The sequence below is a fragment of the Rhodamnia argentea genome, chromosome 6, assembly GCF_020921035.1.
Source record: "Rhodamnia argentea isolate NSW1041297 chromosome 6, ASM2092103v1, whole genome shotgun sequence".
In the NCBI taxonomy this organism is placed as follows: Eukaryota; Viridiplantae; Streptophyta; class Magnoliopsida; order Myrtales; family Myrtaceae; genus Rhodamnia; species Rhodamnia argentea.
The window spans coordinates 29073782-29086082 of record NC_063155.1 but is presented as its reverse complement, the minus strand read 5'-3'; the positions used below and the strand labels follow the sequence as shown (position 1 = coordinate 29086082).

Genomic DNA, 12301 nt, shown 5'->3' with positions numbered 1-12301 from the left:
TGCTGGAGGGGTCAATCTGTGTTCAGTACTTGGTAACTGATTTACCCTCCTCATCCACAAAAACGAATTGATCTCCTCGTCAGGCAATCTAAGCGCAAAGAGATACACCTCATTGGTCAACTTGAAGAATTGTACTGATACTGGGGCACGTCCATGAAGATGGGCTCGTCCTTGTCCTCCTCTTGAGCTCTCATTTTCGCTTCACCGTTCTGCTCTGTCAGTCTGGGGGAAACTTGCACTCCTGGGTGATGTGATACCCAACAAGTAAACACCTCTCCCTCTCTCTCTCTCTCATTCGAACGCTCTTTCTCGTGGAACTGCTGATTCGCAAGTTAAAGTTTCTTAGTTATAGCAGATTTATGTGACTACCCGATTCCACTGAGCGCGAGTCTGCGTATGTTATTGCGAAAAAATTAGTATCTGCCTCGTTTTGGGGTTACACAAAGTGTTAATGGTATTTACGTCGGTAGATTTGAGAGGTCGAGGCTACAAAACGTGTTCGATGAAATGCCTCAGAGAGCCCATTTATCCTGTCATTCCCTGTTCGAGCGAGGAAACGAGATTCTTAGCCAAAAGAGAAAACATGGAAAACAGAGATAGAAGGATTGAGATTGTACCATGCGAGCTGAAGTGACATGTCAAAATGACCAGTGGGTTTGACTTGTGAATAACTATGAGTAGAGCTGGGATTTATAGGACAGCGGGCACAGTTGAGTCGAGAGCTCCATGCTCATCTCTGACATCAGATGGATCTTTTTAAGTTGATTTACTCTGGCTGAAAGCTTGACGAAAACCTCAAAATACTCAGCTCAACTGGATCTAAGTTGACAGTTTCGTGTGAAAGATTAACGCCGTGCCTTGAGTTTGGTTGAGGGTGAATTCGAAATTCCAAGTACAATGATAGTGACAGTTGGCAATATGATGAAATAAAATCTCCTTATGGCGATAACTATATTTTGAATTCAAATTCAAATTTACGCCATGGTTGGGTTTATATGTTTATTTTCCCCCTCATCTAGAAAAAATTAGCAAATTCTTTAGGTACTTTAACTCTCCCTTTGTCACAATTTCAGCTTATAAATGAAAGATGATGTGGTCAAATTAATGGGGCCGTATGCTTAGCGGGGTTTCAAGGGCTTAATATACTGGTGTCAATTTCAACTTTCTAGTAATAATAAAGCATGAGATATGCATGACAACTGTAGTTTTGCAAATATTCCGTCAAGGCAATTGACATACTTGTTGGACCTTTCCTGCAATTGTTAGACAAAGAGAAATGAGTTTCAATTATTCATTCATTTTGGTTTTGAAATGATTGGGCTTTCCATTCTTTGTTCTAGTTTGTGGACAACTGACAGTTCGGACTATTTGGTTCTGCATGGTAATTGAACTGATGCCATTTATTGATTGCATGCAAGGATCTAAGTTCTCTTATTTCATTTTTCTTTCTAGGGATGAAATCAGCAAGAATCATTGAGGTCTGTAGAATGGGCATTGTCAACTACTTGGATGCCCTCAAGCTCCAAGAAAGACTAATTGCTGCTAGAAAGAGTCATAAAATTCCAGACACATTATTATCCTTGCAACATCCTCCCACTTATACCCTTGGGAAAAGAAGGACAGATCATAATTTGCTAGTCCCTGAGTCAGACCTTGGAAAGATTGGAGCTGAACTTTACTACACTCAAAGAGGCGGAGACATTACATTTCATGGTCCACATCAAGCCATCTTGTACCCCATCATTTCTCTTCGTGATGTTGGTCTTGGTGCTCGAAAATATGTGGAAAAACTTGAGTTGACCATGATTGAATTAGCATCTCTATATGGTGTGAGGGCTTGCCCAGGAAAATCAGGTGAGACTGGGGTTTGGGTTGGTGATAGAAAGATTGGTGCCATTGGGGTTCGAATATCAAATGGAATCACCTCTCATGGGCTGGCATTCAACAGTAATCCTGATTTGAACTACTTTAAGCATATTGTCGCTTGTGGAATTGAGGATAAAGAAGTCACCTCGTTGAAGAGGGAGACTGACATGGTGCTTCCCACGGAAGAAGTGATTGAAGATCAGTTAATTTCTTGTTTTACGACACAATTTGGCTATACTAGCATTATTTGGAAGGACAAAGAGTCTTTATTATGTGGTGATGATGGGGATACTAGATGAAGGCTCATAAAAGCACTATCAAAAGCTTTAAGGCCTTTGATTCATGTAAACTAACAACCTTATACCAAGAAGACAAAATGTCCATTGATTTATTCCCAAGAAAAACGAGTCTATGATTCTTTTGATTCGTCACAAAATAGGTGCTGTTTTTGTCTGGCAGATATATTTATATTGCAGGTACCTTTGTTGCACTGATTTGTTGTGCCTGAGGTCTTTTGGTTTGTCTAATTAGTATGGAAACTGATTGGCTCTCTAACAAGAATTTCAGCAGCAATTATCTGTATCGACACTGCATTCTCTGCATCATTGTTCTTATGAGAATAACTCAGCTATTAGCAAATTGCATTTTATCTATATATGAAGTGGCTAGCATATGATCCTAGACAAAGGGCCGACAATTTTTTCTTACATCTTGGGTTAGCAAAAATATGTACAGAGTCCTAATTTGTGCCAATATCCCTCAAAAGTATCCGGCGGTAAGAAACTTTTATCTGTTCCTGTCATGTAGATTGAATATTTCCCAGCAGCCACAGAATAAATCACAGTGCCTGTTAAATCCTGCTCCGGGAGGCTGACTGGTTTATAGAGTCATTCTTTACATCCTTGTTAAAAATGAACACGAGGAACTTCTGAATGCTATCAAACTTAAGTGAGCACATTAGGGATGCAAATACTTGGAAACATCAGTACAAATGTGGTGATTGTACAATATTATTCCCTCAACAAAGTAACTATGGTGGTGGGGCTGCTAGAATATCTTCTTTTTGGATGTTGGACAACTGAAACCCATGTCTGAATGCAAGGTAATGAGCAGGTTTAAAGCGCATAAACGAGTAGAAAGAAACACGGTAATGGCTGACCGGCCAGCTAAGGGTAAAGGATAAAGAAGATTGATCATTCAGGGGAAACTTGCATGAAGAGGGATACCTACAGAGAAGAAGCAAAAGAAATGTGAGGCAAATTGACTAGACTTGGACAAAAGTGTGAAAATAGTCAAAGGAGGGGGGCTAGATTTCTGGCCTTTAAGTTGAGAAGCAGGCTCAACCAGCTAGATTTAGCTGCCATCTTGACTTGGAGAACTCAATACAGAGAGGATAGGAAATAAAGCTACTGGCTTGGCCTCATCATGTGATCAGTCACATGAGAAAAGTTGCTCAACCATTTGAATTGGCCAGATATGTCAGAGAAATGTTGCAATCAAAGGATGGGAATTATACTGGTCAAATGAGAAGTCACATGATTGTCTGAATATTATAACCCTTGATATTAGGCTTGTAAAGCCGAATGCTCAATTTCCTTCGGTCACAGATATTGATATGCATTTGATTCCTGATTTCATGTGGTTTCTTGAGTCCATTTGCTTATATTCTGTTCCTCGTCATCCTCATTCTTGTTTTTTTCAATGCAATGAAAATTCAAAAAGGAGAAGGGATTATCTATATAATATGACACTTCTTCTCAGGCTTGAAGACATACTACCATAACTTCTGCGGCAATTAGCTTTCATCTTCTGAACCTCCAGTCGTTTCTCTGACCACACCGCCATGGGAAGTGGTCACAGATCTTTCGTTGCCGTGTTTTCGTCGATTCTTGCGCTTTGCGCGATGTGTTCTCTGGTAATAATGCTTCATCAAGAGGCTGAAGTTTGGCCAATATCACACACAAAAGGGCCGAGGAGGATGCTGCTGCGGTCCACGATAATGCACATGAGTTTAAGCAAGATGGGTAACGGGGGAAGAGATCCTCAGAAATCGGTGAAGGCTAATCTGAGGACAGCGCCGCCCAGCAAATCGAACCCGAGCCAGAACAACAAACCTCAGCATAGAAAGAAGAAGAATGGAAGTCACAAATAAACTCTCAGCATTTTTCTGTAGTAGTAAGGAAAATTGTAACGGTAGACCGCACTGCCATTTCTTACATTCTTTCTCGTCCGAAGTCAGTGATTCGTATGATTCTTCTGTAGTAGGAACGTGAAAATTTAGCAGGTAACATGGACTGCATAGAGTTTATCCTAGGTAGTCAATTGCTTCAGAATGATTCTCCCAATGCATGTTCTCACTAATACAAAATGCAAATTAGTGCACATGCTTCCTTCTAGTCTCTCCATCTGCATGTGACTTCATGTGAGTGAGAATGCAGATCAGTGAGTATAATTCTCTTTTGCAACTAGCGGACATTCTCAACAACCTTTTTTTGATTGAAGACAAAGCACTTGGTAAGCTTTAGAGAGGTTGAATGAACGGAGTTCTAGGCACAGTTGTCCTTGGATGGTGATAAATGAATGAATTTGCAAACTGCAATCGTCATAGGCAAGACCGCTTCAGTAGGTGTCTCCAATCGTTCAGTAAGCCGAAGGAGCTATCGAATGCATTTGCCAGACACATTCCGCTATTAAGATGCTCCACAGTTCCTGGATCAACGCAATGATATTTGGATCCGAGAGTCTTTTCCTAGCCACACATCGTAAGTTCTCATGGTCCCAACTTCCACATGATAGCTAGGCGTTTGTTTTGCACCAGGTTGAGAATTCCTCATTCCGGGACCGCTACCCCTTTCTCATCGTCATTCCATTCAGCCCCACATGAAAATCCTCTTGAAACGACTACTGTCTAAAGGGGGAAAGGGGAAGGAACCAAGTTAAATTTTCATCACACGTCGCTAATTGGCATCTCCCTCCATTTATGAGACTGCCAAACAGAAGCACATGACAGATCTTTGTCTCGACTGCTTCCTCTTCTTCTTTCCTTCCAATTACTTCCATCCAAAGCACAGAAACACATGTAGGCCGAGCAGTTTTCTGTGATACCCTGGATTAATTCACTGAGGTATTGTCCGCTTTGGCCCGTTTCATATTAAACTTTACCTTTTTGTCCTTTGGTGTACATATGAGCATCTTTCCAGGAGGTCACCCACCTAGGAGTGCTCCCGCCTAAGCAAGTTTAACTTTGGAGCTTCAAAGTCGAGCATTGCTATTACGTAATGCGTGTGTGAGCTAATTTCAATTTTCACATATATATTTCAAAATCACTCTCTCCCTATTTAGTACATAATTCGGTTCATCCTTGCCACCTTGCCATTTTAGAAACTTTCCAGAAGCCGCTTCTTATCTGAGCCTAGCTTCTTGCCCCGTCGATCACTCTCCGCTTTCGTCGGCTCGGGTCGTTGCACTTTCCATCACATTAAACTATTGAATTTCCGCTTGCCGTGCTAGACTTCTGCTAAAAAATGAGAAAACTGAATGGATGGTTCTCTGCTTGTCTTGAGTGGCCCGAATTTTGCCACATGACCCGGACGACGCGTTTCTTCGAAGACTTTTCCAAGTTGCATGAATTCTCATCTCAGGACTTGTTCCAGGCAAAAATATCTGCAATCCATACCAAATAGCCAGTCCCATCAAGCCAGTGCTCAACCTTCAAGTACTTTTCCTTTCCATCTAATCATGCTCAGTCTCCAAGTTTAGTTACCTTGCTTTTGTGTCAATGTCATGGAAATTAGCAAAGAGCCCGAGCCTTATTGTTCAACACATTGATGTCATAAGATTCTTGGGGTGACCTGGGAGCCCGGCCCTCAACCCTGTAATCATCCGGTTGCGGTGGGAGAAGATGTTGCCGTGATTGAATGGAATTGATCGTGTTAAAATATACCTCGAGTTTGAAACTAAAAACAGAAGAAAAAATTTATTAATTTAAGTTGATTTCTTAGTTGGAGTAGGTTTTTTTACAAAAAAAAATGTTTTCTATTTGAAATATAGAAGAAGTGTCTTGATTGTGAAGAGTATCCAAAATTGGACTCCTTGTGAATTACATCCCGAGAGCTTTTAGTGTTGAAGCCAATAAATCTCGCAGTGATTTTTTTTAATTCTTTTGTGAAATCGAGAAATTTTTCAGTGGAGAATTGTGGGTCTAAATACTGTGTGAGTTAATTGGAGGCTGAAAAACACTTTTTTTTTTTTGGTCAAAAAAACTTTTCATTCACTTCCTCAACAAAATATGAGAGATAAACATCTCGGTTCAAATAACACAATTTTAAACCGAGGCAAATCTCAGACAACTTCAAAATGAAACAAGCTCCACATAACAAGAGAGACCATCAGAACCAGGTTACGGGTCACATGTCAAAGAACACACCTCCTATGACTTCTTCAAATCAAAATTGGAGGCTGATCAGCGAATTCGTCTTCGATAACGAGTACACACCGAGAATTCCATTTGATGTTACAGCTTTGCCTTTCGGTAGTACGTGCCTATATTTGGCATCCTCAACACCATCACCGAGCAGAATAAAAAGGCCGAACGAGCATAAATCTGACACTTGTAGAGCGAAACCTTCACAAAGCTCTTACGATCCTCTTCAAAATTGAACTTATTCACTAATGAAACCCGAGGAAAGTGAAATCCCGAAAACATACAAGCAAAAACCCCAATTTTAGATTAGATCGAGATAGAAATCTCCCAAAATGGAAGAGAGAAGCGTTCGGATCTAAACTAAATCTGAAGAAAAAAGTTCTCAAACGACAGGAAAATAAGAAAAGAAAATAGAGAAAAAAAAACAAAGAAGGAATGAGAGATGGAAAGATAGAAGGGGAGGGATTGCTGTGCTGGTCGGCCTCTTTTTTTTTTTTTTTTTGGGAAACCCTAAGGGGCTTGGGGAGAGAGAGAGAGAGGAGGGGGGGGATCAAGGGAGAGAGGGGCTGTACCGAAAGCGTTTGAATGACTCGAATGTCATTGTATTCTTCGCCGTATCTCTTGATTTATAATGAAATTCGTCCTTATTCATCTCATAGACGGATGTCACCCGATCAAACCACATAAAACGTAAATCTAGTGTCTCATTTATTTTCTTATTTTGTTTATTTTATTATTCGATTGCTTGAGGTCGGTGTATTAAGAAACCCAGCCAAGCACCCAACATCGCACAAAAATCTATAATTCGACATGATGAAGGTACTACAAAGTATAGTATGAAAGTAGTACAATGATCGACTGCCGTGCGCATAATGATCAAGGATGTGTGCATGGCACCAGAATTGCTACCTTAATCAGTACCTTTACCCATAAATTCCATACATTAATCCTAAAGAGACAACCAAAGAATTTTCGGCCAATAAGCTCAAGCCGATCTTTGCTCTGTTGACGGGATAAGTACAAAAAAAGTCCTAAACCTATTGTATTAATACCAATTTAGTCCTAAACCTTTTGTTGATGCCAATTCAGTCATAAACCTTTTGTATTGGTACCAATTAAGTCATAAATATTTTATTGGTGCTAATTTAGCCATAAACCTTCAGTATTGTTGTCAATTCAATCCTAAATCTTTTATATTTATACCAATTGAGTTAATCCGGACAATTTTGATAAAAAATTGCTAACGTGGACATCGATTGTCCTACATAGCACATCCAACGCTAACTTGGATATTTTTTTAGTAATATTTTAAATAATATTTTAAGCATTTTTTTTTGTTTTTTTCAAAATTATTTTTTAAAATTATTTAATATATCAAAAAAATATTAAAAAAATATACATGTTAGCGCCAACCGTGCCATGTAGGATAATTGACGTCCATACCAGTGATTTCCAATTAAAATTGGCCAAATTGACTCAATTGGCATAAATGCAAAATTTTTAGGATTAAATTGGTACTATTGTAAAAGGTTTATGACTGAATTAGCATTAATAAAAGGTTTAGGACTTAAATGACACCAATACAAAAGGTTTAAGATTGAATTGACATAAAAAAAAAGATTTAGAACTGAATTGATACTAATGTAATAGATTTATGACCAATTTTTTTTTTTTTTGGGACACTTTTCCCCTCCGTTGACTTGAAGAAGATGAAAAGTCTTCAATGGAGCCTACTTAAGCATCCGCCCGAAAATGCAGGACAGTAGGTGGTTGGTTGCATCAATTATTGATCTCATCACATCCCTTGGCTGATTCACAAAGACGTCGTTGACCTCAAAACTCCATAGCCACAACCTTCTTCCTCTCTTCTGGCTAAGTTCAAACCCATTCTTGAATTTAATAATCTCACGCTTGATGACTAAATGAATCGTCCATCAATGTCCCCTGTTTCGACTCATCATGTGCTCTGTTTCTTGCTTTTTCTTATCCCAAATCCTTGTCTAGCTCAAACTAGGATAGCAGTTGGATCTTCTCTGATCGCCACAAATGGCAACTCTTCATGGCTTTCCCCTTCTGGGGACTTCGCATTCGGCTTTCGCTCATTGTCCGACGACGGTACCAAGAATGACCAGCTCTTCTGGCTTTCCATCTGGTACGACAAGATACCTTCTAAAACAATCGTCTGGTTCGCCAAGCAAGACCGTCCGGCGCCCAAGAATTCGAAGCTAGAACTCAATTCCGGTTCAGGTCTCGTCGTCACCAGTCCACAGGGTGAAGAGCTGTGGAAATCTGACGGCTTCGGCGGCACAGTCTCGCACGCTTCGATCAACGATACAGGCAATTTCGTGCTCCTGGACTCGAGTTCAGAGGTGCTATGGGAGAGCTTCGCCAATCCTTTCGACACCTTGCTTCCATCGCAAGTGCTAGGAAAGAACCATCTTCTTTCCTCCCGTCAATTGGAGGAGAGCTTTTCCACAGGAAGATTCCAACTTCGGATGCTCGACAGTGGAGACCTCGTGCTCAACACGATCAACCTGCCTTCTGACTACGCCAACGAGCCTTATTACAGCGCCAAGACCGACGGCAGCTCCAACGCGTCAACCGCCGGGAAAGAACTCGTGTTCAGTGACTCAGGTTCTCTGTTTGTCTTGAGAGAAAATGGCGAGAAGTTCTACCTCTCGCAGGGGCAAATACCCTCCACGTCCGATTTTTATCACAGAGTCACCCTGAACTTCGATGGGGTCTTTGCTCAGTATGTGCACCCCAAGAATTCAGGTTCCAATGGAAGCTGGAGCATGCTGTGGTCTCAACCTGAAGACATATGTAACGGTGTTAATGTCCATGACGGAATTAGCGTCTGTGGGTACAACAGCATTTGCACTCTGGGTGCGGATAAGAGGCCAAATTGTAACTGCCCAGCCAAATTCACGTTGCTCGATCCCAGTGACAAGTATGGCAGTTGCAGGCCTAATTTCACGCAGAGCTGTGCGGAAGATCAGGAAAGGTTGAAGCTTGGTCCAATGGAGGACCTGTACGAGTTCGAAGAATTCGTGAACACGGATTGGCCAACCTCCGATTACGCGCTGTTGCGGCCTTTCAGCGAAGACCAGTGCCGGAACTCGTGCTTGCACGACTGCATGTGCGCGGTGGCGGTTTTCAGGGACGGCAACAGTTGCTGGAAGAAGAAGCTCCCGCTCACCAATGGGAGAATCAACCCTACACTCAACGGAAAGGCCATGATCAAAGTCCCGAAGCTCGACTTTCCTCCTAGTAACGATTCCCGTTGCCCGCTCCCGGACCCAAAGGCGAAAGATGGATATCCAAAAACTCTGGTTTTGACAGGATCACTGTTCTTGGGAACTTCTGTTTTCGTGAACTTTGTACTAATCGGCGCTTGCACGGGGTTTTTCCTATTCTACCGCAAGCAACTCAAGAAATTATCCGTGAAAGGGAATGTGGTGGAGACGAATTTGCGCTATTTCACTTACCAGGAGCTCTTCCGAGCCACGGATGGGTTCAAGGAAGAGCTAGGGAAGGGAGCTTTCGGGATCGTTTATAAAGGGGTGATTTCAAATGATACAGCGGTGGCTGTGAAAAAGCTGACTAGCATGATGCAGGACAAGGAGAAGGAGTTCAGAACCGAAGTGAATGTGATCGGTCAGACCCATCACAAGAATCTGGTCAGACTACTTGGCTTCTGTGACGAAGGGCAAGAAAGACTGCTGGTTTATGAGTTCTTGAGCAACGGCACGTTGTCGAGCCTTCTCTTTGGAGGAGACCCGAAACTGAAAATCCCTTGGAACCACAGATGCCAGATCGCTTATGGAGTCGCCAGGGGACTAATGTACTTGCACGATGAGTGCACGACGCAGATCATCCACTGCGACATAAAGCCGCAGAACATCCTCCTCGACGACTGTTGTGTCCCGAAGATCTCTGATTTTGGGATGGCCAAGCTCCTGATGATTAACCAGAGCTACACCCAGACGAACATCCGAGGGACGAGAGGGTACGTCGCTCCCGATTGGTTCAGGAACTTGCCCATCTCCGTGAAAGTGGACGTGTACAGTTTCGGAGTTGTGCTTCTCGAGATAATCTCCTGTAGGAGTTGCGTCGGAACCGAAGCAAGTGGAGAGCACAGAGAGACAGACGCCTTGACAGATTGGGCTTATGAATGCTTCGTGGAGGGAAGGTTGGACGCGCTAGTCGAAGGCGACCTGCAGGCTCTGCAAGACACAGAGAAGCTGAAGAATATGGTCATGGTGGCGTTCTGGTGTGTTCAGGAGGACCCCTATTTGAGGCCGACGATGAGGAAGGTGACACAGATGCTAGAAGGGGCAGTGGGAGTGCCTGTTCCTCCATGTCCATTCCCTTTCAATAGCTGCAACTCTTCAATCGTTACATGAGAGCAGAGCTCTGCGCGTTCATCTGGATAGCGGTCTTATTGTGCTATTATAATGAGCATGTTACCTACCATTTCATCGATTCCAGTTTAGCATGCCAATCATAAGAATCTAGATCAGCCTATATAAGCTGCTGAACATGTATGTATAAGCTTTTCTTCTATTCAACTGTGGTGTATAGACAGATCTAGACTGGCGAAGGCAAATGAATTTCCCAATGCAATTGGTTTTAGATTTGAATAGATAGCGAACAGTTCGAGCTAGTCTATCTCTCGAAGCACACTGGAGGAGAACTAAGTCGTGACGTATGTCCGGTATGGAGAATCGCTATTTTCCAACTCCTCCGTTAGGCACCGATCAGTCATAACCTTTTGCCACAGCCAAAGGCACCAAGACCTTCATATGCTAGAACCGAAGCTACCATAGGCTTTGCACTTTCCCGTTTCCTTTTCTTTCCAAGTTTTACTGTAATCTGGACAGGTTGTTGAATGACGTCTAGGACAGGAATCATATGTACATATGCATAGCCAATGCATATGAGCAGACAACGGGTTTATGTGGTTCCTTCCTGGAACTCTAAGATGTGTCAATGACGAGCTGCTGTTTGGGCAAACTATTTTCTTGTCCAAAGTCTCCGATTCTTATGATTCTTCTGTGGTCGAAACTCGAAAACTTAGCAGGTAACATTTGAGAAGTCTATTCACAGACTGCCTGAAGTTTATCCTAGGCAGTCGGTGAAGAAATTGCTTCAGGATTTCTCTCCCAATTTCATGTTCCCTCTCAATACCAAATGTAAGTTAATGAAATGCCCCCAAGGGCTTTGTCAGTGCACATTCTTCCTTCTAATCTCTCCTTCTGCATGTGCATTCGTGTGATTAAGAACTCAGATCAGTGAGGATAATTCTCCGTTGACCCTCGCATTCATTCTCAACTAACCCTTTTGAGATTGTAGATAAAGCACTTGCGGCTTCAGAGAGGTTGAATGAATGGAGCTCTGGGCACAGTTGCCCGTAGATGATGATAAATGAACAGTCTCAAACTGCCATTGTCATAGGCAAGACCGTTTCGGAAAGTGTCTACTATCATTTGAAAATTGAAAGGCGGCACGCCGATGAATGCATTTGCCTCACACTATCCGCGATTAAGATGCTCCGTAGTTCCAGGACCCTAGTTATAAAAGAAAGTTAGCCAGTGGAACTTGTTGGGGACACTGTTTTTCATCTCGCTCCTCCCAACTTAGATCTTGAACCTGCCGCCGCGAATAGGCGCTTCCTACCCATTGAAGTGGATATGTCCTTACGTTTTAATTCCCCTTCATCTGCTGGCGTTCGAATCGAAATATTGACATGGATCTGAGCGGAGCATCTCCCTCGGTTTATGGAACTCCCAAACAGAAACAGATGACATATCTTTGTGTAGGATCATAGCTTTGCCTTCTTCTTTCCTTCCAATTACTTCCGTCCAAGCACGAAAACGCAGGCGGGCGTGTAGTTTTCAGCAATTGATCGATTTTTCCATCACATTAGACTATTGAATTTCTGTTAGTCATGTTTAGACTTCTGCTGAAGAACGACAAGCGGAATGGACAATTTCTCTGCTCGTTTTGAGT

General features: G+C 42.3%; 2 protein-coding genes across 2 annotated transcripts; both read left to right on the top strand.

Annotated features, from left to right (window-relative positions):
* Positions 1 to 31: 31 nt before the first annotated feature.
* Positions 32 to 2452, top strand: LOC115728229 (octanoyltransferase LIP2, mitochondrial). The gene is made up of 2 exons (XM_030658573.2): positions 32 to 264; positions 1453 to 2452. The coding sequence occupies exon 2, from the start codon at positions 1455 to 1457 to the stop codon at positions 2163 to 2165; it is 711 nt and encodes a 236-aa protein (XP_030514433.1). The 5' UTR covers positions 32 to 264; positions 1453 to 1454; the 3' UTR covers positions 2166 to 2452.
* Positions 2453 to 8005: 5553 nt separating this feature from the next.
* LOC115727382 (G-type lectin S-receptor-like serine/threonine-protein kinase LECRK2) lies at positions 8006 to 10701 on the top strand. Its single transcript, XM_030657601.2, has one exon. The coding sequence runs from the start codon at positions 8212 to 8214 to the stop codon at positions 10693 to 10695; it is 2484 nt and encodes an 827-aa protein (XP_030513461.1). The 5' UTR covers positions 8006 to 8211; the 3' UTR covers positions 10696 to 10701.
* Positions 10702 to 12301: the final 1600 nt, after the last annotated feature.